The 27,289-nt window shown below is 36.1% G+C and overlaps 1 protein-coding gene across 6 annotated transcripts; it reads left to right on the top strand.

Annotated features, from left to right (window-relative positions):
• Positions 1-26: 26 nt before the first annotated feature.
• ZNF207 (zinc finger protein 207) lies at positions 27-25,929 on the top strand. 6 transcript variants are annotated; one of them, XM_045984198.1, is made up of 12 exons: positions 27-202; positions 1,672-1,798; positions 6,333-6,471; positions 7,815-7,982; positions 8,113-8,188; positions 8,714-8,761; positions 9,855-9,925; positions 12,649-12,806; positions 13,971-14,063; positions 15,068-15,310; positions 15,901-16,060; positions 16,221-25,929. In XM_045984198.1, exons 1-12 carry the CDS (start codon positions 162-164, stop codon positions 16,379-16,381), a joined length of 1,485 nt encoding a protein of 494 aa, XP_045840154.1. In that variant the 5' UTR covers positions 27-161; the 3' UTR covers positions 16,382-25,929. The 6 variants fall into 6 exon arrangements, with proteins under 6 accessions (XP_045840154.1, XP_045840153.1, XP_045840156.1 ...); XM_045984197.1 differs by having other exon boundaries at positions 7,812-7,982; XM_045984200.1 differs by lacking the exon at positions 8,714-8,761.
• The last annotated feature ends 1,360 nt before the right edge of the window (positions 25,930-27,289 follow it).

The raw sequence follows: 27,289 nt of genomic DNA, 5'->3' as shown, positions 1-27,289 counted from the left end.
AGTGCCTGACGGGAGCAGAGCGGCGAACGAGGGCGTCGGCCATTTTGTGTCTGTTTCCTGTGGGACGCGCTGGTGGCGGTTGGGTCGGGAGAGTGAGCGGTATTTGCCTCGTTTTTCCTGCTTGTTTTTTCCCCCTTATACTTTGTCGTTAGAGCGCGGTTATGGGTCGCAAGAAGAAGAAGCAGCTGAAGCCGTGGTGCTGATATCCTTTATTGGTTTGAAGTCGAGGCCGAGCGGGGGCGCCGGTTGGCGGTGACTGGGACTGGGAGGCCTTGCTCTGGCCTGTGGCGGAAAGTGTCTGGGATCTAGGCCTCGAGGTGGGTGGCTGGATGGCCCGGAGCTGGATTTGGGAATACTTTGCAGAAATGAAGTTCCTAGGGCGACAGGCTCTCTGGCAGTTGGGGGTCGTGGGACTCCGTGACTCAGGAGGTTCTTGATTTGGTGCGCTCGTGGACCCAACCGCTGGGAGGCGGCTTGGACCCCTCCACCACACCACAGTGTTCCCTAAGGCTATTCGGCCACATTCCGTTGTTTTGGTGACGATTCAACAAAGGGACTTTCTTCGAGTATAATACGCCGATTGAGTGTATGGAAGATTAGGGGAGAGCTTCGGAGTCTGTCACCCACTTTTCCCGTTTTATTGTAGATTCGATGGCTTAGTAAAGGCTTGTGTTCGTGAACCCCGGTTTCGAAACACCCCCCCCCCTTTTGACCGGGATTGGGGGAACTAGTTTCCGCGTCTTCACCCGCTGGCGCCTTAATCTTCAAGAAACGTTCTCTCAGAGGGTGGAGTTTCTTTGCGTCTATTACCTGGCTGTGTAAGTCAAAAAAAAAAAAAAAAAAATGCTTACTAAAACGTGGCGTCTTTTTAAATACTTTTCCGGAAGTGCTGATACACTTTACGATGGAATTGGTTTTGCTTACTGTTTTGTACTAAAAAACGATCTTTTACAGAATTGCGTTTATTTCCATGCTGGTTGGAAGGTGGTCATTAATTTTTTAAAATGTGCTTTTAGGAAAATCTGACGAGTGAGATAAAAAGTCTCAGTCTTATTAATGTGACTTGTGAGTTTAAATACATTCTGTGGCAACAAAAATTTATAAGGAGTTGCAAACTTTATGGATTGTTCATAGGGATATGTTCTTATTCGTTATGAGCTTATTTTTGCATCTAACTAATATATTCTCAAAATCCAGATATTAGGTAGATTTTTAATATTTCAGTTATTTTTGTTCGTCTGTTTAATGATTTCTATTTTGAAATTCAGTCTCGACATAAACTTGGGGTTGTTTTTTTTTTTTACATTGAACTATCCAGTCCACAGTGTGCATTTAAAATGTTGAAATAATGAAAAAAGTCACTTCCACTTCAGTGTCTTTTAAATGCAAAAATTTGACAAAACTATGTTGCTGATTACTGAGATGTGTTCATTTAGAGATGGTGGAGAGAGATTATGGATTTCTAGGAAACATAAGAGTAGAATTACATGGCAAGATAATTCCGAATTATATAGTAAATACCGGAAACAAAGTGTATAAATTACATTTTTGGTTTTAACTGTTTTTTCATTTTAATATTCTTCCTCCTGTTCTCTAATGTATGACAGGTTTTTTTTTTTTATAAGCAGCGTCGGTATTATGCTGGTTTTGTGCCTTAACAACATTGATCAGGTATTGTAATAGAGATTTTGATGATGAGAAGATTCTTATACAACACCAAAAAGCAAAACATTTTAAATGCCATATATGTCATAAGAAGTTGTACACAGGACCTGGCTTAGCTATTCATTGCATGCAGGTAAGGATTTATTTATTTTTTTTCTAATTTAATTTTGACCCCCTTGTTTAAACCATGTGAAAAAATTTTTTGAATTTCTCTTTGACGACTGTAGGGTTTCATTTATTGCGAAAGAGCAGATGTGGTTAGTCAGCTTTAAAAAAACAGTTTTTAGCCATTAAGATAAATAATTGTGTTTTTTAATGTTTAAAGAAAATTTATGTTGCTAATGTTTATTTTCAGTTATTGATAGGATTTCTTATCCTAGGTTAGATTGGTGACAAATTGAGGTCCCAAAGTATCTGCTCTGTACTTGGGTTAGAGAACAAGGATCAGTGATTTCAATTCTGTGGTCAGTCTGACCAGTTCTAATCCTATGAGAATTAACACATAATTAGCTACCATTACTCACTGCCGTGGAAGGATTTGTTATAATCTGTTGCCTGAGGATAAGCTTACTTCTGTTATTCCCTGGACCTTTTTTGGAATGGTAACGTTGTGTTTCATTCGATAATTTTTGGGTTTCTTGAGTTTTTTCACTGCTAGGTAGGGAAAGCTTTGCAATTTATATTTCTAAAGATCTAGTAGGTGCCTTTATGTCTTATTCACCGTTATTTCTTCTACTTTTGCCAATCCTAGAGCTGCCTGAATTTTTGCCTAATTGGACCCTAGAGAGATGAGAGATGAGCAAATCCTTATTCATTGGAAACTACTGTTGGTAGGAGGCAGGGAGGTAAATTAAAATAAGATGTTGTTTCCCCAAGTTTAAAAATAAGTTTATAAAAGAAAATAAGTTTACATAGATCTTTTCCACTCCAATTATATAGCTATAACAATAATTTTAATATTCATTCAAAAATATTTTAGATCCTGCTACATGCTAGACCCACAGTTTTCCACTGTGGCAGTCATTAGTTACATGTGGCTACTTAAAAGACGCTTAGGGGCACCTGGCTGGCCCAGTTGGTTAAGCACCTGTCTTTGCTCAGGTCATGATCCCCAGAGTCCTGGGATTTCAGTCTCGCATTGGGCTCTCTGTTAGTGGTGAGCCTGCTGCTTCTCCCCCTGCTTTCTTGCTCTCTCTCTCTGAAATAAGTTTTTTTTTTTTTTAAGGGGTAATTTAAAAATTTAATATGTCAGTCATGTTATAGCCACATTTCCAGTGCTCAGTCACATGTGGCTGGTGGATGACTATTGTATTGGGTAGTTTCGATACAAAATATTACTATTTCTCACAAAAAGTTCCTGTGAGAGGGTATTGTGTTGGACAGTGTTTTAGGCACTAAGTATACAGCTGTGAAGAAAAAGTCACCGTTGTGGAGTTTAGATTCGTGTTGTGGAAGAAAATAAACTGTAAATACTTAGTTTTTCAGTGATAAGTGATAGAGAAAACTAAAACTAGGTAGGAAGTATAGGGACGGCCACAAGATGGGAAAAGGCCTGAATGAGAAATTGACATCTGAACAAAGATCTGAAAGGAAGTGAAAGAGCCATGGAACAGCGAATGAAAGACCCTCATACAGGAGCATCCTCCTATATTGAAGGAAGAAGGAAAGAGTAGCAATGTTCTTTATATAGGAGGGCTTCCTGTAGGCCATTTTGTTCAATTCTGAATGAAATGGGAGATTTGAGTAGAGGGAGAGCATGCTGATGCGCTTTCTTTTTTCTCTCTCTTTTTTTTTTTAAATTAAAGATTATTTATTTATTTGACAGAGAGAGATCACAAGTAGGCAGAGAGGCAGGCAGAGAGAGAGAGAGGGAAGCAGGCTCCCTGCCAAGCAGAGAGCCCGATGCGGGACTCGATCCCAGGACCCCGAGATCATGACCTGAGCCGATCCCAGGACCCCGAGATCATGACCTGAGCCGAAGGCAGTGGCTTAAACCACTGAGCCACCCAGGCGCCCCTCTTTTTTCTCTTTTTTTTAAAAGAATTGTCCTGGCCAGTAGACTTGAGATTAGACAGCCCTCAGAGTGCAGTGAGAACACTTAGGGTGACTAGAGTATTCCAGGCAAGAGGAGAGGGTGAAAGAGACCAGAATTTGCTGGTGGATTTGATGCAGAGTATAATAAAGTGAGGAGTTACAGATGATCTGAAGGCATTTGGTCTAAGGAGTGTGAGATACGGGTTACCATATACTGAGATGTAGAAAGCTGCCAGAAGAATAGGCTTAGAGATGAGGATATCAGGTTGGTGTTAGGTTAATTTTGACAAGGTCTGTTGAATATCCAGATGGAGATGTCCTATAAGGAGTTGTGTCTACAATCCTGGAGTTCAGAGAGGTGGGAGCTGGAGATAGAAGTTTGGAAGGATACCGTGTAAGGACAGCTATTTTATTTAACTCATTATACTAGATGTCCTTTTTCCTTAGGGAGTAGAATATAGATAAAAAAGAGGTGCAAGGACTCCACCTTAGGTCACTCCCAGCATTTAAAGGTTGGAAGATTAAAGTAAACCATTCACGAAAGGGTAGGAAATCCAAGAAAATAGCGTCCTGAAAACCAAATGAAATGTTTCAAGGAGTAAGTTACTTAACTGAGTCAAATGCTGGTGGTAGGTCAAGGAAGAAGAGGACTGAGATTGATTGATTTCCTAGAACGATGAGAATGAAAGCTTGATTGGAGTGCTTTCAAAAGAATAAGGAAGTAGAGGCAGTCTTCGAAGAGTTGTACTATACAAGAGCAGAAAAATGGAATGGAATTAGAAAGAGATTAGTTGAGAAATTATTTCAGTAACATTTTTAATGGAGTTAGTGCTTCTATTTTTGTAGTCCTAGTGTAGTTGCGTAGCAACCTGTGAGATAGGCATGGCAGTTAAATCAGATACAGCCTCCAATTTTATAGGTGATAAACCTAAGACATTAATAATTTAGGTGGTTCACATCAGTGCTTTCTCTTGTCTTTTCAGCCAAGATCATATCAACTTCTAGGCAAGATTTTAAGAAATTTAATTCTGGCTGGGATATTGTGAGGTAGTTAGGTAAATCATGTTCTTTTTCCTTTCTTTCCAACAGCTTTTGAAGTGTTTATTCTTGGCCTTATCATTTAGAAGTAGAACAAAGACCAGTTATTGTGCATGTGAATGTAATTTTATTTTTTTTGGGAAAACATGAATTAATTCATTTGCATTTGTCAAGAATAGTAACTTTCCAAAAAACTTAGAAAATGGTGATTAAGTCGCTAGTTGAGTAGCTTTATTCATGGATCTTTTAATCACGGTGAGGAATAGTGGTTAAAAATTCATTAAAAATTACAATTTTTGAATTTGATTTGCATGTTGCTGTTTAAAATCTTTGAGATACGTATCTAAGAAGAAAATACTTAGCTTTGTTGGGGCACCTGGGTGGCTCAGTGGGTTAAAGCCTCTGCTTTTGGCTGGGATCATGGTCCCAGGGTCTTGGGATTGAGCCCTGAATCTGGCTCTTTACTCAGCGGGGACCCTGCTTCCTCCTCTCTCTCTGCCTACTTGTGACCTCTGTCTGTTAAATAAAAAAAATAAATAAAATCTTAAAAAAAAAAATACTTAGCTTCCTTTAATTACTTTTCTATTCTTACATGAAAGTGTCTTGGGAGGAAAGAAAAATTGAGTATGGACAAGTATGTCCAAGTCATTATTAACCTAAATCAGTGATTCTCAAGCTTGAGCATGCTTCAGAATCACCTGGAGGGCTTGTTAAAGCACACATTGCTAGCCTTACCCAGGAGTGCCTGATGGGGTAGAGAGTATACTGAGAATTTGTGTTTCTGAGACGTTTTCAGGTGGTGCTGATAGTCTGGGCAAGAATACTTGGACATTTTTTTGCCTAAGTGAATGCAAGTGGCTGAAGAAACTGAGACTGACAGGAATTTTACCATATTGGCAAGAGAGACCCATGTTTGAGGGTTGGAAACATCTGTTCTAGCAAAAAGCATAGTGGAAAAAAATTGTAGATTTCCAGTGTTTTATAATAGCACTTCCTCCTCTTTGTGAGCTACCAAATAAGTTTAGGGTAATGACAGGATCACTGCTGTGCAGTGTTAAGTGTCTCAGGTAACTCCTTAGTTACAGGTAATGCTAACTGTAAATGTCACTTTTATAATTCGTAACTACAGGCTTGTCTCAAGATCCATTCTTGGAAATTTTAATTCTTGATAAAAGAGGACTGTTTCCTATAAGTTTTATTTGTCAGACTTGAAACTTCTCTGATTTGAGTGAATAACTAGTTCATTACTGATACTTCAAGCAAGATTACATAGTAAGCTTAAATTAATATTTATTGAGTCCTTACTATGTGTTAGACATCCCACCAAGTGATAATTTATATTCATTGTGTTTTATTTAATCCTAAAAATAATCTTAGGTGTTAGGTACTATGGGTGGAGTAATCTTAAATGATTTGCCTAATCCACATACCTAGTTAGTGAGCAGCAAAACAGAGGATTGAGTCCAAATAGTCTCACTGTAGAGCCAGTTGTGCTTAACCATTATACTGAGTGTTCTCTAAGTAATTTCAGATTACTCTTAAAGGACTTTATGAGGCACTTTAGTCTATCTAATGGAAGTTTGTTTTAATGTTAGGTGCATAAAGAGACGATAGATGCTGTACCAAATGCAATACCTGGGAGAACAGACATCGAATTGGAAATATATGGTATGGAAGGTATTCCAGAAAAAGACATGGATGAAAGAAGACGACTTCTTGAACAAAAAACACAAGGTAAATGCTAAGATCTTTGCTTTTTCTTAATGCAGTTTCACTAATGAGAGTATTAGTAATTTGACATAGAGTTAATAGTGGATGTTAGATTTATTCAAAACTCCAATTTTGAGTTTTATTTCTTATGTTTTAATGTTTGAAGTTGTGTATTTGATTTGTATATATGTGATTACAGGTGGAATTAGCAAGTGTTGAGGTTTTTTAAAACAGAGGTTGCTTGTTATGATTAGATTGTATAACTACTAATAGTAAAATATTTTTTTAGTGCTGTTACTTGTCTTGGAATTTGTGATCATTATCCAGATAGTGGAAGTTATTAATCACCTATGAAACTTCTTTATTTTTAAGATTTGATTTATTGTGAGATCCTCACAAGGGGAGGGGCAGAGGGGAAGAGAGAGAGAATCTCAAGCAGACTCTGTGTTAACCACCCTGGCTTGATCTCTGACAATCCTGAGATTGTCACTTGAGTTGAAACTAAGAGTTGGATGCTTACTTGATTGAGCTACACAGTCACCTCTTTTATTTTATGTCTTTAAGGTTTACCATTTATTTTTGAGAGGGAGGGAGAGAGAGAGTGAGCAAAGCTGGTGGGGAGCAGAGGAAGAGAGAATCTCAAGATGACTCTTCACTGAGTGGGGAGCCTACACTTGGGGCTCAGTCCCAGGACCCTGGGATCATGACCTCAGCTGCAAGAGTCAGACACTCAATTGAGCGAGCCACCATGCGGGAGCCCTATGAGTTTTTTCATTTGTTTGTTTTTATTAAGTAAGCTCTACACCTGATGTGGAGCTTGACCTCAAGACCCCAAGTTCTAGAGTCACATATTCTACTTACAGGTGCCAGCCAGGTGCCCTGAAACTTGTTTCGAGAAGCATTGAGGAGAGGTCAGACCTCTTTGTTATGGTTTATCTTTAAAAATGGAATAGAAAGTCATTTTTAAAAATAAAACTGACTTAAGAAAAATACTTTTACCTGTCATAGGGAAAGTATGTTAACCTTCTTATTTAACGTAGATTGGAAACAAATTTGAAGAGTAAAAACAGTATTGTGATTTTTTTTGGTAAGAAAAATCTCATGAGCTAATTGGATTGAAATATTACTATTTTTAAAAGATATTTTTTGAGAGACAGCAAGGCAGAGGGAGAAGCAGACTTCCTGCTGAGCAGGAAGCCGGATGCGGCCAGGACCTTGGGATCATGACCTGAGCTGAAGGCAGACTCTTAATGGACCAAGCCACCCAGCTGCCCTGAAATAATTTTTTTAAATGTTGAATGTCAGACATGCTGAGTTTTTCTTTTTTTTACTTTATGGGAAAAACTAATTAAAACTTTTTTTAGCAGAGAGTCAAAAAAAGAAGCAACAAGATGATTCTGATGAATATGATGATGATGACTCTGCAGCTTCAACTTCATTTCAGCCACAGCCTGTTCAACCTCAACAAGGCTATATCCCTCCCATGGCACAGCCAGGACTGCCACCAGTTCCGGGAGCCCCAGGAATGCCTCCAGGTATTACATAAGGTTTCTTAAAATTAACATTTTAAGGACTTTATTGATGTGATGTAGAAGTATTAAAATCTTTCTTTTACCACTTTAATATTTGTGATTTTTTTGTTGTTGTTGAAATTCTTATTTATAGGCATACCTCCATTAATGCCAGGTGTTCCTCCTCTGATGCCAGGAATGCCACCAGTTATGCCAGGCATGCCACCTGGGTAAGAGAACTTTTAAGTGACTTGTGAGCTTGTGCCTAGTAATGATCTTTTTCAGCTTGGGTGTTATATGAATTTTAAAATGTTACTTTGCCTTTATCCCCCCCCCCCCCCCCCCCCCCCCCCGCTAAAAGATTTGGGCTCCATAAATACTAAGCTTGTCAAATAAAGGGGTCTACCAGTCAATTAAAGGAATATAAATTTGCCTCAGAAGAGAATAGATTTTTGGGTTTTAGGATGTCTGTAGGCAGCCATCTGCTTCAATTGCATCTGATGTAATTAAAGTAGTTGGTTGTAGATTTGTGTTTCTAAGATTCAGAACTGTCCATGACACTTCGTAGTTGTGACAAGAAGCAAACTCTGTAAATGATTTTATTTGTCAAGTCATCAAGAACTAAAATGAATATGAGGTGCTCGTGCCTATCACTTTTACTTAAATATTGTTGGATGTGAGAGGTATACAATACACTTTCCCACTGTATTTTGAAAATCACAGTTAGATTTTGATTTTGTCATACATTTTCACAGATTGCATCATCAGAGAAAATACACCCAGTCATTTTGCGGTGAAAACATGTAAGCATCTCATTCATAATGTAATTCAGGAGGTATAATCATAATGTCATTTTTTTATGTGTTTAATGGTATCTATTCAATTGACTTCAGAAATTTTCTAACCTTCCTCACTAAAACTTCTAAAATGTGCAAGCTGGTTGACACAGGTCTCTTAATGGAGGGAAATAAAACATCTGTGAGGAAATTGTAATAGACCCATATAAAAAGCATTTTCTAAATGCAGCTCTTTTTCCCCAAACTGCTAAAGTAATGGAATTTAGTGGGAAAAAAAAAAAAAGGTTGTTAGTTAAGAAAGAATAGATATTCTTTTCCAAAATTACATGCTTTGTTATTATGGAAGTAATTCGGTTTTCTTATAATGAAATCTATATATAGAATTTTACCTTTTGATAAAGTTCTCAATTAAGAATTCACAAACTTGGAACTGTTTTAAGTGAAGGTGAGCTCTTTTAGGGGAAAGAAAATAAATATGGGTTATGTTTTTAAGTCATGGTTTAGTGTTAGGTAGCTATTACAAATAGAAATTAGGCAATTGTGTGAGTTTACTTTTGACTCTCTTTAATTTTGGTGGTAGTTTGTTTTTTTGGTTTTTGGTTTTTGGTTTTTTTTTGTAACCCTCCAAAAGAAAAAAAAAATCTTTACTCCACAGTGTACATTCAGTATTTTCCTTTTGAAAAATCAGATGACTTCAAAATAATTTTTTTTAAGTTACATTCTGTATGGGTATTTTTAAGTGAGACAAAAGGTGATTTTGATTTCCAATTATACTTATTTTAGATGAGGCCTCTTTTATATATTAAGGAGGGTATAATTGTTCTTAGTAACTTTAAATGTATGAAAATGATTTGTCAGCAAAGACTGATTTTTTTTTTTTCCTTGTTTTACTGGAAAACCCAAAAATTTGCTGGGTTATAGAGGGTTTATTTTGATAGAATTGTTTTAGTGTTGTATATTCTTTCAGCTTGATTTATTTCAGTATTAAAGGTCAAATTCGAGTCTTTTATCTGTTGTTTCAGGCTTTAGCCAAAATATTTTCTAATGGTTTATACTATTAATTAACTTGGTTTGTTTCTTGAAATTTGCTTTCTAATAGAATGATGCCAATGGGTGGAATGATGCCACCTGGACCAGGAATACCACCTCTGATGCCTGGTATGCCGCCAGGTATGAAACGTAGATGGTTTCCTTTTAATATGATTGGCATGCTTTATTCTTATCTTTTTTGAAGAATAGGTTTGTGGATTTTAGTGCAGTTGAATTTATAATTACCATAGTTTGCTGAGTTCACTTTGAAATTACTTGGAGAAGTGTTGGAATGGACCATGGTGGTTTTTTGAGTCTTAAAATGGATAATACACAGGTTTCAGAGCAGTCAGAATGAGTCACAGAACCTTTGCACCAAAGCTCATATACCTAAGATGTGTTGCCTTTGTGGGTTTGTTGTTTTAAAGATTTTATTTATTCATTTGAGAGAGAAAGCATATAAGCAGGGGGAGTAGCAGGAGAGGGAGAAGCGGGCTCCCTGCCAAGCGGGAGCCTGATGTGGGGCTCGATCCCAGGACCCTGGGATCATGACCCGAGCTGAAGGCAGCCGCTTAACTGACTGAGCCACCCAGGCCCCCTGAGGGGTAGTATTTGTTAGGAATATTTTAGATGAATAATGGAGACTTCTGGCAAGTAATGGAGAAACCCATCACACTATATTTAAAAAATGTAGTCATTTATTGTCTCACTCAACAGAAAGAAAAGTGGTAGTAGCTTCAGTGGCTGGTGATACCAAGAACCCGTGTGTTTTTAAATATTCTTCTTTGCTAACCTTAGCTTTTCTCCCTCATACACATTACTCAGTTGTTACAACTCAAACAAGAAAGGGTGTCAACAGCAAAGGGTTGTCTTTTTTTTCATTAAGGAGCAAGTAGGGGCACCTGGGTGACTCAGTCATAAAGGGTCTGCCTTGAGCTCAGGTCAGGATCAAGCCCCGTATCGGGCTCCCTGCTCAGTGGGAAACCTGCTTCTCCCTCTCCCACTCCCTCTACTTGTGTTCCCTTTCTCGCTATCTCTCTCTGTCAAATAAATAAAATCTTAAAAAAAAAAAAAGAGCAAAGTAATTTTCCCACAAACTTCCTAGCGTCCTGTTGTTCGCCAGAAACAGGTCTAATGGACCCTCCAGCTCCAAGGGAGTCTAAAAAAAAAACAAACAAACCCTATGTTGACTTTATGGCCTACAATGTGGGGAACGGAATTTGGTTAGCCAAAGTAGGTGTGCCATAGAAGCCTTCATAGGCTTTCTCAGTTGGTTTCCTTGCTTTTTATATGTAATTCTAGCAAGTTTGTTTTGCAGTCCACAGCAGCTTTATTGATAGTTGTAAAAGGAACAGGAAAAATAAGGCAGGAGCAAAATTTGCATCATTGCCAGTGCAACCATTAATTTATAGACCGTAGTTCCACATATGTTATTTCTGAGATATTTTAGGCAAAGTTATGTTGAGGAAGTTTGAAGAATGCACTCGTGATGGATTTTAGGAAATTTTATTTATATATATTTTTTAAGATTTTATTTATTTTTTTGACATAGATCACAAGTAGACAGAGAGGCAGGCGCAGAGAGAGGAGGAAGGAGGCTCCCCGCCGAGCAAAGAGCCTGATGTGGGGCTCGACCCCCGGACCCTGGGATCATGACCTGAGTCGAAGGCAGAGGCTTTAACCCACTGAGCCACCCAGGCGCCCCAGGAAATTTTATTTCAAGTGCTTAAAGGAGAGGCGCCTGGCTCGCTCAGTCAGTAGAGCATGCAACCAATCTTTGATCTCAAGTTTTAAGCTTGAGCCCTGTATTGGCTGTAGAGTTTACGTAAGAAAAATAAAATCTTTTTAAAGTGTCTTCAGGGATAACTTAGTTTTCTGGAAAAATTTTTTGAGTATATGACCATCAGTGTTTTTACAGTAATTTGAATTTGAGTTCAGAGAGCATCCAGCTGTTGGAGGATTTCAGTAATTCTTTTGTGTTTCAAAAAGTTAGCCAAATCAGTAATATTAGGAAGCTTAATTGCTACTTTCTGCATATATAGAATCTCCAGTACTATCTTTTACTTTCTGAAGTTCTGAAATACCCAAAAGAATAGAAAGGTTGAGGCAAATGCCTAGGTTACTCAAGACTTCATTGAATTGACCAGTTTATCAGTAACTTTGTAGTAGAGCAGCTTTATTTATTTATTTATTTTTATTTTTCAAGATTTTATTGATTGAGGGAGAGAGAATTCACAAGCATGGGGGAAGGGGAGAGGGAGAAGGAGACCCTCTTTTGAGCGGGGAGCCTGATGTGGGGTTCGATTTCAGGACCCTGAGATCAGACCAGAGCTGAAGGCAGATGCTGAACTGACCAAGCCACCCAGGCGCCCCTTGGTTTTATTTTTTTATTTTTTTAGAGAGACCACATGAGTGGGGGATTGGAGAGGGAGAGGGAGAGAGAATCTCAAGCAGGCTTCACACTCAGCACGGATCTTGATACGGGGCTTGATCCCATGATCTGAAACGAAATAAAGAGTCAAGAGGTCCAACCAACTGAGCCACCTAGGCGCCACTAGAAGCATTTTTAATATGGTATATGTATATATTTTTAAAAGATTTATTTATTTGAGAGATAGAGATTACAAGTAGGCAGAGAGGCAGGCAGAGAGAGGAGGAAGCAGGCTCCCCGCTCAGCAGAGAGCCTGATGCGGGGCTCAATCCCAGGACCCTGGGATCATGACCTGAGCTGAAGGCAGAGGCTTTAACCCTCTGAGCCACCCAGGCGCCCCTAATATGGTGTATTTTAACAGAGTTTTGGGAAAAAATTTTTTTGAACTTAATGTTTTGACATGCCCCGTCTTCCCAACATTTCTTCTCTGTAGGTATGCCCCCTCCTGTTCCCCGTCCTGGAATTCCTCCAATGACTCAAGCACAGGCTGTTTCAGCGCCAGGCATTCTTAATAGACCACCTGCACCAACAGCAACAGTTCCTGCTCCACAGCCTCCAGTTACTAAGCCTCTTTTCCCCAGTGCTGGGCAGGTAAGGTGAAATTCTGAAAAGGAGTGCACTTAGATTTAAAGGTAAAGTGTAGTTGTTTATAGAAATTCTTGAAATTGTCATTAGGTTTGTTTTTTGTTTCTAATCTTTTTAATATAATTTATTAAATACAGAGAAGTGTCCTATTCTCTTCCATGTTTGCACACATTGACTAGAGCCAGATAATGTAGTATGCTAATTTTTTCATAGCTTGTGAACTCTGGTTATTCTTAGCCTTAGATAGAAATGAAAGCTTTAATTTCTGGGTACTTAAATACATGATAATATTTAGAGGTCCTCTTATGTCCTCTTGAACTATGAGTGGAATGAAACCAAAGTCAAAGGAGAAAATCCTAAGACCTTAGCAAATCATTTGTTGGACTCTTAGAACAGTGAGAAACGACAGTGCTACACTTTTGCAGGAAGGGCATCATTTGACCTAGTTAGACTTAATCTTTCCCAGTGAACTTGTGTTTTTTCAGAACTCAGAAACTAAAGATGCTTTTGTTTTTTTATATATATTTACATACATAGGTATATGTATATAGAATGTGTGTAGTGGTTGCTACTTTCTGTTTTTTTCCTAGTTATATTCAAAGTTAAATAGATGTATTGATTCAGAATTAAGATCAGGATGTGTGTTATTTTTCACTTTAACATTATCCCATAGAGGTTTTTTCCTTCAATTTTTTTCTGTTTATAGTTGCAAAAATAAAAGCTTTACTTTTAAAGTCCCCTGTAAGCATATATCTTGTGTTTTTGAGGTGGATGGGGATTTTATTTACTGAGAGATGTCAAGCTTTTGGCAAAAATCTTGTGGAGTCATTGATAGAGAATTGGATTGAAGTGTCAGTAGTAATGCATCTTTATTCTCGATTGAAGGTATCATTTTTCAAAATCACAGTGCAAAAACACATCCCAGTTTTAGAAAAGAAACTGGTTAACTAGGTTTATTGGTGTAGAATTTAAAAAAAATTTTTTTGAGGCTCATACTGTCACTTTGTTTATTGTAAATGCATTAACTGCCTGCCTCTTAAATAAGTCAGATTTGATTGCATTATATTTTGCATTTATAAAAATGCAATCTATACTAAAAGTCTACCACATGGCTTATTTTCACCCATTTGTTTGGAGACTTTTCATTGTTTCCTTTCTTTTATGCTACAGATGGGGACACCTGTAACAAGCTCAAGTACAGCTTCATCCAATTCAGAAAGTCTGTCTGCATCTTCTAAAGCTCTGTTTCCTAGCACAGCACAAGTACGCAGGAAGTTGCAGTTTAAAATTGTTAAATGGCTTTATAAACTTAACCCTTTGGACCCTGCTTTAAAACTAAATCTTTTCCCCCCAAAAATATACTGTGTTTAATTTTTTTAAAGTTAATGGTATAAAAATCAATGGTATTTGAAAATTTGAACTCATACTAATAGAAAAAAATGTACCCCAAACTCCTATGGTTCTAAAGGGTTAAAAGCATGTAAGCAGTAAATGCGTTATAGTAGCCACTGGTTAGCCTGATGCATGATTAAGCTTTTTTGATTTATGCTATTTAATCTAATGCATCACATACAATGTAAGGAAATACAGTACTCTGCATTTGGTTCTAAAGTTGGCCTAGTGTTCATGTTTCAGATGTTTGGAATTACGAAAAGTAACACATTTATTACTGGTAACTTTATGCTTAAAAGATCCTACTAAGCCCTTTTGTCCATGGTTATCACCTAGCCATTGTTAATTGGGAGGATACTGTATTATCTGTATAAAGAGATCTCTGAAGGGACATCTTTAATGTGTCACCACTGATACTGTTTATGCTCTGCTTAGTAACTAAATTTATCCAAACATTTGTATTTTGTGATTTCTAACTTATTTTTTTTTGAGGTGCTTAGTAGATTGATTGAACAACTATTTAGAATAGTTAGAGTAGAACACGATATTCCAATAAAATGTAGTTCATCAGTTTGAAATACAAAGCTTTGTAAAGCAAGTAAATTTTGGTGATAAAGGTAGATAATATTTTTGAAGTTATATGCAGTCTTCTTTCCATTGCTGAGTTTTGGATGTGACTTTGACCCCAGGGTCTTTTGATATTCTTACATATTATCTTGATTTTTTGTGGCGTTTTAATTATGTTAACTTTGTTTTAATTTCATTTGAAGTTTGGTCCTTTATTGAATGTTAGTATCTCACTTTTAGGTTAACTGTGATAGATATATTCAGATTTGGGTTTTGAAGTTTCCTTAATGAAAGATTGTGTTTTCCAGGCTCAGGCAGCTGTCCAAGGACCTGTTGGTACAGATTTCAAGCCCTTAAATAGTACCCCTGCAACAACTACAGAACCCCCAAAGCCTACATTCCCTGCTTATACACAGTCTACAGCTTCAACCACTAGTACAACAAATAGCACTGCAGCTAAACCAGCGGCTTCAATAACAAGTAAGCCTGCTACACTTACGACAACCAGTGCAACCAGTAAGTTGATCCACCCAGATGAGGATATATCACTGGTAAGTTTTTTACAGGTTTTTACTAGCATAGTTTGAATACCGTTGTAGTAACATTTCCTCTTAACGTATTAACTTGTACACCAGTGGTTTTGTAATCTGATCTAATGCTTACTGTGTGATTTTCATTCTGGTTTTTAAGAACCACAGAATAAAGTGAATATTGTGTGTTTTGATCTTAGACACACGCTTTTCCCTACACCCAGACTATTTTTAAAAGAAGACAGTAAGTTGGGTTCTTAACTCTCAAAAATCATTTTGGTTACACATAAATTTGTAAATGATGAAATGGATAAGTGTGAGGTAGGATATATAGATCTTTAAAGCTTACCTACCTTCTTCACAGGAGATTTTCTTACCTAGGCAGTATATAATTCCTGGAAAGTTATTAGCCATTTTTCAAATATAAAAATAGGTGAGGTTTTCTTGAGGTATTGAGATTTTAAGCAGTTGGACTGGTTTGTGGAGCAAAAATAATGGTTGGGAAATAAGGGTACATTTTTACAAAATTACTCTATATTTTGGGTGATTATCTTTTATGATTAATGACTCTGTATTCAAATCTTTAACATTGTGATCATATTTATTTGTAGGAAGAGAGAAGAGCACAGTTACCTAAATATCAGCGTAATCTTCCTCGACCAGGACAGGCTCCCATTGGTAATCCACCAGTTGGACCTATTGGAGGTATGATGCCACCACAGCCAGGCATCCCACAGCAACAAGGAATGAGACCCCCAATGCCGCCTCATGGTATTTCTTTTTACGTTCATTGTGTTTATGTTTATTGTATTTACTGTATTTAGTGGATTTTCTGAGTATACACAAATTTATTTGCAGAATACATTGCATTTAACAGTATAATGCACAGACCAACTCAGTCTATCTTTTGTGTTTTAAATCTGTTTTTTAGGTCAGTATGGTGGTCATCATCAAGGCATGCCAGGTTACCTTCCTGGTGCTATGCCACCATATGGGCAGGGACCGCCAATGGTGCCCCCTTACCAAGGTGGGCCTCCTCGACCTCCGATGGGAATGAGACCTCCTGTAATGTCGCAAGGTGGCCGTTACTGATCTTACTTCATCCAGTCTAATAGGTTTGGAGATTAAACCTTTTCTCAACTTGTGCTGTTTATATAGCCAAGCTTCCGTCAATAAGGCTTCATTGTGACTTTAACAAACATTATCTTCCCACATACCAGGAACTATTGGACATTTATTTTACATGGGAAAAATTATTTGGAATAATAAAGCAGGAACTTTTCCTGAGGTTGCAATTTATACTGTATGGCTTCTTTTTCATGTTTCATCTAGGTTTTTAGAAGTGAAGTATAGTAAATTTGGTTCGTTATATTGTGAAGGCGCTGGAATTACATGAACATACCACCTTAATAAAGGCAAGTTCTGTAAGCTTACATTGCTATTTGTAAAGTTATGCCTTCACAGCATTTCAGATGCTGTTGGACTTCACGTCCCCAACCTAGCTTGGTGAGGGCTGTAACTGTTTCCGAGACCTGTACATTGGAAGTCTGAATGTATGACAATATTTAATGTATTTAGAGTTCCTCATGTTGCAGGGTTTAAGAAATCTGACCCACCAAGGTCATGTGACTTTTCTGTACTGTTAAACTTCATTGTAATAAAATGAGAGAAAAACTTACGCCTTTTTATTCATAACCCAGCTGTGGACCACTGCCTGAAAGGTTTGTACAGATGCATGCCACAGTAGATGTCCACATAATAAAATTCATAGTTATCAATGCAGTTTTGATATATCATTGGATTCTGTCTTTGAATTGTAGGTTGTTCCTTAGCTGCATGTTTAAACTGGACAATATATATATAGAATTGTATGTTAGTGCTTAAGTTGACAGAAAAACTTCGATACATATGAGTCATTACATAGTGGATATGAAATCTTTATATTGTGTCACCTTTCCATGCCCTTGGTGTCACTACATGTTAGATGTCTTAGATACTTAAAATGTAAACCTTAGTATTTCCTTTTCACTGCTGATGAAGTTTAGAGCCTAGTGCCAGACCCATTCATTTCCTTCTGATCATTTTTGAGACTACAGTACTGCGTGGACCTCAGAAGCTTTTCAGGTGCAGACTTCTAGAAGCTTAGGTGCATGCAGTAATAGCTTTTTGCTGTTAATGGATTAGAATCTTTTCTCAGTGTAATGCCAAAATAAGTGTACCTCTGTTAGGATGGCTAACAGATGGATTCAAAATTTTATTTTATGTTCCTGGAAAATTACATTATTTCTTTGATTAAGATGACTACCTTCTGTTACTATAAAGCCTAAATGGCTTTCCTGTTAACCTTTTCATTCTTGGAAATTTGAATGTTACTGTGTCCTGTGAAGAAGTTCTCTGTAGAGGTGACATTGCTGTTAGTGTTTTGTGTTGCAAGTCTCCTACAATAATAGCTCTTGTTAACCTTTTTTGGCATCCATTTCTTTAATCCTTATTTTTGCAAGGTACTTCTATGATTAAGTATCAAATGATCTACACAAAGCATGATTATTAATATAATGAACTCAAGTTGAGTTTTTCTCAACGTAAAGATTTGTAAGAAAATGGTAATTTTTTATAACCTACATGTGAAGGTGTAGATAATGACATGAAATCTGAGTTTTTGTTTCCAAAAATAGTTTTAACCTTGTAGGAAAATACTGAAAATTTTCAGTCATAAAAGAGTTGGTATTTAAGTGACAAGTAAAAGTCATTCATTCATTTAAACAAAACATTCAGATATTTTGGTCCAGTGAAATATTTTATAGTTCTTTTCTTGTACCATCGAGGTTCAGAAAACTCCGTAGCTTGAAACGACAACACCTTTGTATCACCAGGAATGCGTTTCCTTCTTCCAACAGCTAACCCCATACCACTACCCTTTCCCTCACCAAACTCCTGCCTGTTCAAGTAGTTTTGGAATTACCTTAGATTTGGCAGGGCATTTATCAGACTGCCAAAGAAGAGCCTGTGTAAAAATCTGTAATGTAAAAATGGCATGATTTAATTTAGAATGATTAAATAGGAAATGTTTTCCCAAACCAAATGTCTTTAAAGCATTTCATGTAATGTACAGGCTTATCAACAAAGTTCAAATGGGTTAGCGATGTTTCAAAACTTATGCAAAGCTTTATATACATTTAATGCAAAGATAACTGATATTTTATATCAAGGTTTGTTTTCTGAAGTCTGAAGGGAAAAAAATTACTTTTAAATAAGTTGTAGAATTTTAATTTTAATTAAAAGTTAATCCAAAGTGTTAATGCATGACACTTAAGCATACTGTCTCCTGTGTTGTGTTAGATATGGCCCAGGTGGTGCCCATTTGGTATATTTAAAGTGTAATTTGTGCATGCATCAGCATAATTAAGCTTCTAGAAAATACGTTTTACCTAACTGCTTCTGGGGTCCATAGTGTGGTTAAATCATGAGTACAACAAATCATGTTGAGATAATTAACTCTTACTTTGACTTATGCTTCCTTAAAATAATAGATGGAGTTGAGTTGAAGTAAGCTTCATTTGCCCTCACGGAAGACATCCTTTAGGACTTGCTGTATTCAGGCAGGCATCGTGATTGCCATAATTTAGGAAGTTGTAAAATTAATGGGAATGCCAGCTTTGGCTCTCCCTTAGTCCACTCCTATGTACCTTTTTAAAACAAAACAAAAAAACTAAACTGACGTTTTGTCTGGCACTAGTTTCTATCTATATAGATTATATATAGATTTTACCTAATGTATGACAGAACAACAGCAGCAGGTGAGGATCAACTTTTGAGTGGCTGCTGGAATTACTATTTAATTTGAATACTTGTATTTTAGTAATAATTGCACCCATTTACCATTAGGAATGGGGAAAATATTCCTAGTGTGTACTCCTATTCCACTGATCAAGTTACATATTGAGCTTAAACTCAGCTTAATTGAACTTAGTTATTTGCGGGGGAGATCCCCAATAAAAATAAGTATGGGTTCAGAGTGGAATTACAGCAGACAGTAGTTTTTTTTTGTTGTTTTTTTTTTTTTTTTTAAGAAAAAAAAAAAACAAAACTTTTTTTTCCTTTGCTTGCTTGATCATTGGGATTTTTTTTTAATGCATGTCTTTTAAATTAATTGGGTAATGTTTTTCTAAAATTAAAATTTTCTTCTTCCTATAGCCCTGCCATAGGACAGGCTGAGGCTGAGTCTCAGTGTTGCCCTGTTCAGTCTGAGGCAAGTGGGATTTATTTTATTCCTTATAGGGGCTTTCACAGCTTTATGGCTGTTGGATATTTATGTCCCCAAACTTGCAGCAAGTTTGGTGAAGGCCCCTAAATTTAATTAAACTTAGGATTTTTATACTCTTTTGGCAGAGAAGGCTCTATATTAATATTCACGTTTGACTGTGGTGTTAATAAACATGAAAGTATTTGATATATGTAATTTTATGTAATTTACTTTGTGTTAACAGCCTCAGTAAAGCTGGTATTGCTATATTGCTCTTTATTAGTAAATTGACAAAATTTGATGTTCTTGATTTGGAGGCATGAAATGTTTTGTTCAAATTTTCCACCTTCACTTTTAGGAAAAAGTACTGGTCATTTTCTCTTCAAACTATTAAATTTAACTTCATGGATAAGTTTGATCATTGGAAATGCTACAGGACACTGAAATCTGCATTCTTAATCCCAAAGTTATGCATTGAACATTAAGGTTGAAGGGTCATGTGGAAATGCTTGTGATTTTTAATATTTTCAAACTTCACCACATTAGAGCAAATGTTAATGTAGAGCCCTTGTGAAGAGTGGGAAGATGGTGTGTGTGTGGTATGTATGCATATACACTACACATTTGATTAGATAAAGGGATAATAAAAGAGTTTGGGTATTACAAACCTGTCAGTATGGATAGATTCCTAATTTTCAGGTAGCCAAACTGAAGTTGAATCGTGGTAAACTTAGTACATTGAACTGTGGTTTTGGAACTTTTTTGAGGTTTGTTTTCAACCTTACTGAACAATATTTTATGCAATATGCACACATGAAAACTATCCACATTTGATTCCAACTAAAATTTGCTTTTATTTGGTGAGAAACGTGGTTATGTGTGTATGTTGTGAAGAGTAAAGAAGGAAATGGAACAGAGGCCAAAACACAAATCTGGATGACTTTTGTTCTTTCTGTGTTTAAGTAACACATCTGTTCTATTCAGATTGCATTTTCTTTTGAACAGTAACAACATATAGTACAGTGTTTAGCTAACCTAGGATTGTTTTCATATGGTTTTAATTCTTGGAAGCATAAGGAAGTATACACATTAAATGAATTCCAAATTTTCACCTGTGCAATTAGAACATAAGATTTTCTCTGTAACTGAATCATGGAAAAAAGATTTTAGTGTTTGAATAAGATTTTGTCACAACAAAAGAATACATTTATAAACTGTTCGGTAATTACACTTCTTAAGTCTCCTTAATTGGAGATGTTTTCTGTTGCACCCACCATCCCCCAGTATAGTGAAGCTGCTTGTCCTAATTCTAATAGTAATAGTTGAAAAAATTGAAATAGGCTCTTACATACTTGACTGCTGGGGGTTGGAGGGATTTTCTAAGGGTGGCATAATTTGTTGAAGTTAATTTTCTTGATATCTCTGAAGTAGAATGATTTTGAGAATTACATAACTGTCAGGTGTCTGTTACTTCCACTGATAATACTTGGTAAATGAAATGTTGAACTAGCTACTTTACAGAGATAAAATTTTGTTTTGAGTAAACTGTTATTTGGACTGGGTAGGGGATACAAAGTATTTAAAATATAAAAATTTTGTATAAATCAGATATGTCTTTTTAAAGAGGCAGTATTTACCTGCCTAATACTAAGTAAGTTTTGTATGTTATTCCAAAACACGGTCGTTTTTCTCTTACTGTAACTTTTTACGGAGAACTCTTCTAAAAGGAGGGATTGAGTTACAAGACTATTGACTCTAAGGCAGTTTTGTAAGTAAACATTCCCCCTAGTTACCCTTCTGCTTGCTGTCTCATCACTTGAATATTAGTGAAGGTTACTTTTTTTGTTTTTCTTAACACTTTCTCAGTATTTTATTTTCTGTCATCTGAATCATTTTAATTAATGACTTTTTGTTTTTCTAGCACAGAAATCCTCTAACTTCTGTGTGATATGTCTTGGCAAAATGAGAAGCAGTTACTTGAGTGGTGTTGTATATAGTGTTGTGCACATAGTGATGATTCATAATTTTGTGATTAATGTTGAATTTTCAGAACAATACTTTTAATATCTTCCTGTTGGGCATTCCCTGTTACGGGATCTAAATTGCACTAGTAGGAAATGGGGAATGTGGGACTTGAGTTTGAGCTCCCTAATACTTAAAATATCTCCAACTTTTCCCTGGTATCTTCGTGATATTACTTAATGGCATTTTTTAATTAGAAATAATATATTTGACAGTAGCATTAAAAAATAAGATCAGTAAAGCTCAGAAAAGAATTGCTTTTTCTAAGTGCTGTTGTTTCTGCTCTGAGCTGTATATGTTCTTGTTTAATTGGCCATAAAGGGAAGAGCCTTTCATTTTCTTTCTGACTCTAGAAAAATAATAGCTTGAAACTATATTAATTTGAGTTTTTATACTATGTCTCTTTAAATCTGTTCAACTAAGCTCATGTATCCTCAGAGGAAATACCTTTATTCTACTAATAAGCAGGATGTAGAAGTCATATTAAGGCAGAAATTGAAGGCCTAAAGGAGCTCTTCACTGAAGCTAATTGGAACTATTACTATTTGAAGCAAATTGAATCCTGTATAAGTCAAGATTGTTCATGGTTAGGTTCTTTAGAAGGCATATAATCAGATATATTAGAATATGTTTGTGTATATGTTTTAATCTTGATCAAATTAACCACAGAGAAGATACATGTGAGTAAATTATTTTAATGATTGATAACTTGGACCCCATCCATTAATTCTAAATGCTGTGTAAAGTTGTATTGTGGCACAGCTTCAGTAATGTGCTGTGTGTTTGGGCAGGGGTTTGTGTAATGCTGTGTAAAGAGGGGAAGGCCCTTTATGGAATTATCCTGACCCTTTGGCATTCTTATCGTGTCTGGATTTTTGTGGGGTTTTTTTGTAGTTGATTTGTTCAAACCATCGATATTGATAAAGAATCTGTATGCCTTTACCTTTGGTTAAATTTGAGGAGCTGGCAGTGAAATTATTGATGCCCAGCTTGGATAAAAATGAAGAGTTTCCCCAGTTTACTACACATAGACCAGTATTATCTGAGATAGAGATCACTATATGTTAGGCTTAAGAACCTTAAATGTAGTGAAAGGTACAGCATTCCTACTTGGAGTTTGCATTTGTGATTAGGGTTTCACCAAATCATTTATTACAATGTAGCTTACTCTTAATATTTTGTTCATAAATATCTGAGCAATCATATGAAAATAAAATTAGCAGCAGCATTTCCTTTCTCTACTAATAACAAAAAGACTTCTTAACCACCCAAATGAGTCAAGAGAAGTTACTGAAATTTCTGTAGCTTTGAGTTAGAATAGTAAGGGGTATATATTAAGCAAATAGTAAGGGGTATATATTAAGCAAAGCTTCTCTTTTAGTTACTAGTTTATTATGTATTTACAGGAGAAACATTTACCTTTCAGTCCATGTCTTACATCTGTAGTAACATGAAATCAAGTGTTTTGAAAATTGAATTTTAAACAATTGAAGTTGCTTTCCTCTGTGGCATATGTCTGCATACACTTAAATTTAGAAATTACCATGTTGAGTTTTTTTTTCCCCCCGATACATACTCCTCCTTTTTTAGAGGAACCAGAATTTCCACATAATATACATATTGGAATACATAGTTTTTATTAAAAGTGAGGTGTGTCCAAGAGATAGTGTTTTTAAGTCATTATCATAAGGTCACTAAATTTAAGAATCAATATAAGGTAACTTTTGTAAGACTTAGGGAAAAAGTTTAAAATGTATTAATGTCAGGTTCTGAGGAAATTTAATGCACATTGACTTTTTAAACTATGGATTGAACTCCTCAGTTTAATACAATTTGTGTTTTTGTTAACTAGCAGCAGAATTTCAGCATTTGCTACTTACTGGTAGAGAAGAAAAATCCCACAGCCCTGCCAGTACAGGTTAGTTTAATCTGTAAGTACCTGATGTTCCTATTTTTTTCAAACATATCCATATAACCCACACAAGGAAGAAAGCTGTGCAGTTACTTAAATGTGAGTATAACTAATAACAGATGGATTGGACACTTTTTAAATACTCAGTACTTGGGCCAAAGTAGCTAGGTTTGCTAACTTCAGTTGTGAGAAAGGTGTAATACCGCTCCTTTATTATCTGGTTGTGGTTGACCCTAAGTAGATATGTTGTAGATAAAAGGAAAAGATAGTGACAGTTTTGATTGGCTTATATACACATGTTGGTATATGATAACAGAGTGCAGGGCTTTGGGTCCAGGCTCTTTTACATAAGCCTCTCACATGTACTCATATTTTACCTTTTAACTTTTTACAGTATATATCAACCCAAGAAAATCAAGTTTCCTCACCTCTAACAGTGACAAATGGTGTGCAGTCATAAACTAGAAAATGTTTTCATACTGGTTGTTTTTTTTTTTTTTTTTTTTGTTAAATGTTTTAGTAACTCTTGCTGTAAATAAGTACTAATTTTGTTCATCTTTTTTGTAAACTAGAACCTATTTGTTGGTGCACCACCACTGTGGGCTCATTTTACCTTGAATTAAGAATAACAAAACTGACTTTTTAATACTCAGATGAAAACTGACCACTCATCAAGAAACCTAGACAGATTCCTTGTGTATTCCTTTTGAGTGGCAGTGAGGTATACGGCTTGTAAAAGATCTGTTAAGGTTTTTATTACTGTCGTTGGTTCTACCAGAATTCGTTGTTGTCTTCGACCATCTTTGAAGACCTTTCCTTTAATCTTTAAATATTATGCTTTTATGTTGATAAACATTTTAAATACCTAGGAAAAAAGAATAAAGCTTACAGTTTGGTTTGTATAAGCCTGAACCATCCTTCCATTCTGTAGCATTGCATGCATGGCTTCCTTCTCTATACCCTAAGTGTAATGATGTCTAATTGAGACAGTCAATACATAAAACTAGTTGATCTTGTGTTCTGTTAAATGGGGATGGTGATTAGCCACTGAAAAACAGACCATCTTAATGTTATTTGATATGAAAGTCATGCACTTAGTTAATTAAAAATCTCAATATATCAATTGATAATAAAATTATTTTGTAAGATACCCACCTGTTTTTCAATATAAAATTGCCTAAGGGCTTAAGTTTCATTGCCTTTCACAGTTTAATCTGTATAAGAAATGGCGTAGATACAGTGGAAATGGTTTTCCTTAAAACCATCTCTATAAAGCTGCTTTTCTGGTGAGTATTGTTTTATACTTCTATGTCACAATTTTTCCTTTTAAGTTTAACTGAAAAGGAATACTGATCGAAGAAATGAGCAGTCTGAATTTTTACACTCTTTAGATAATACCTGAATTGGAAATGTATTGTAAAAGTTTATTTCACCTTCTGACATTTCCCTAATAACCCAGGATCACTTTTCTGACTTCCACTTAGACTGTAACATGTAATTTTTTTCTTTTGGTAAGATGGAAAAAATGTTTTTACTCCAAACTAGTCCAGCTTTTAAAAAATGTTTTTAAGCTTAAGGTTTTCTTTTTAGCTGACAACCAAAAGTTTTGTCTCAATGCCCTCGGTTCCCGAACTGCACAGGTATAAAATTTAAATATCGGAATTTGTCCCTTCTCTGTGGAACTGTTGTTGCAGTGATTCATGAACAATTAAAGCTAAGGGTTGGCTTGAAGAAGGGCTTGCCTGAAATGCTCCTGCAGACTAGTGCCTATAGGATTCTCTCTGAATGAGGCTTGAAAATTTCAAGTGTATCTTTAAATCTTTCTAACCTTGCATGGAAAACTTGGGTTAAAAATACTGGTTTCTGGGACTGTGTATAACAGTAGAAATTAGCCTCTGGGTAGATTTCTAATTATTTTAGGCCCTGTTTAGTACTTTCCTTCAGAGAGATAAATGGATTTTTTTCTCTCTCTAGTCTTTAGCCACATCCTAGCTGTGTCAAAATATAAGCTAAGGATGTTTTCTCATTATATTTCTTGCTGTAATATTTGTAAACCAACAATGAACAGGAAGCCGCTCCTAATGCTTTTTTAGTATGGAAAATGATAGTCTTCTAAAATAAATCTGAAAATTGATGTTTTGAGTATGTGATAATGGTGATGTATTCTTCTAGATAAACACTAAACAAAGTATGGACCCTCAATTTATGTCTTTAAGATTTAAAGTGAAGTTAATTTCTAAGGAACTCTGTCCTTTCCTAGCAAGGATAAGCAGACATTGAAAATGTGGTAAGTATGTAACTCTAAATGCATGTGATAGTGGTGAGAGTAAGTAGTCAAATTTCCATAGTTTTAACATTTAGACGTGAAGAAGAATTCTTGAATTTCCTTTGCGACTTAATGTTTGTGTGTCTAGCATTTTTACAAATTTGTGTGCACAATGATTAAATTGAAGTGTACCTTAACTCCTTTGTCTGGTTTGTTTTCTTTTTGTTTTGTATGGTTCTTTAAACACTAATTGTATTTCAGGCTTTTCTCAGGGTAGAAATAAGTGGCTGATAAAGAGAATTTCAAGAAGAATTATTTAAATGTCACTATTTTAAAACCCAGTGATGACTTTTCAGTTTATTTAAAGCCTTTCTTTCAGCTCCAGTTAAAACTGACAATAGACAGCTGGTCAGAAATGGCAGGGCGGTGGGGGAGTCAACCTTGTGCTCTTTCTGGAATATTGTAGGAATCATTATCTAATGGTAAAATGTTGTGAAGCTGGTATTTGATTTTCATGGAAGCAGTGCTTTATAGATTAAGAGAAGAGGCAGGATGTTGTATTTAATAATAAGATAGTATATGGAACTTCCAAGTGAAAACATTTAATTGCTTTACTGGGGAAGGTGATTTATTTCTGAGTAATATATCCATTTCCTTCCTAGGAATATCCTTCCTAGGATAGCATTATTTTGTGACACAAACAGTTGAAGATTCCAAAAGGTTGTAGGAAAGACGGACCCTATTCAGTTCAGTCTACAGTCTTCACTCTGGCATTGTACTGGCAGGGAGGGGGCTGGAAAAGCAAGTTATACACGGGATAGAGGATGGTAAGGAGGGCCTGAGGAAGCAAGGGAGAATAAAGGAGGAGTCCCTTTGTATGGCTAAGCTATCCAGCTAAACAGAAAAATGTAGCTAGTAGCATGCAGTTTCTTACAGGGCATCTGGGTGGCTCAGTTGAGTAAGTGCTGGACTCTTGATTTGGGCTAAGGTTAAGATCTCAAGAGTTGTGAGAACAACGTTGAGCTCCACCCTAGGCATGGAGCTTGCTCGAGATTTACCTGCTTAAGATTACCCTTTCCCTTTTCCCACCCAGTTAAGTAAAATTTTCTTGCACGAGTATTAGTAATGTATGTTCTCACTGTGATGTATCACCTGGAAGCTAAGGCAAAAGAAAAATGAAGTGAATGACCACAATTACAGTATTTGCCAATGTTGGAACTTTAGCCGGTTCTTAGGGTGTGGGGGAAGAGATGTTATCTTAGTGTATAGCCATACACTAAAACTGAAACTCCAAAAGGCACTGAACTTTGTTTCTCTTTGAGGTAGTCTGGGGTGTTTGCTAGGCTTTAAGAAAGCTAAAACTACCATTTGAGAAATGTTTTATTTTTATAGCCGAAGCAGTTTTCAGTTTGTGTTTTCATCTAAAAGTTGAAGGATTTTTGCTCCTGCATTATTAAAAGTAAGCTTCTTTGTCCCTTGATTATGGTTAACCATTAATATTTGAGCACCTGTTATTTACAAAGATGAATAAAATCTTTTCATTTATTATTTATGATA

This window comes from Meles meles, chromosome 18, assembly GCF_922984935.1.
Source record: "Meles meles chromosome 18, mMelMel3.1 paternal haplotype, whole genome shotgun sequence".
Taxonomy (NCBI): domain Eukaryota; kingdom Metazoa; phylum Chordata; class Mammalia; order Carnivora; family Mustelidae; genus Meles; species Meles meles.
Note: the sequence above shows the minus strand (reverse complement) of the source record. Positions and strands in the feature narration are given on the sequence as shown.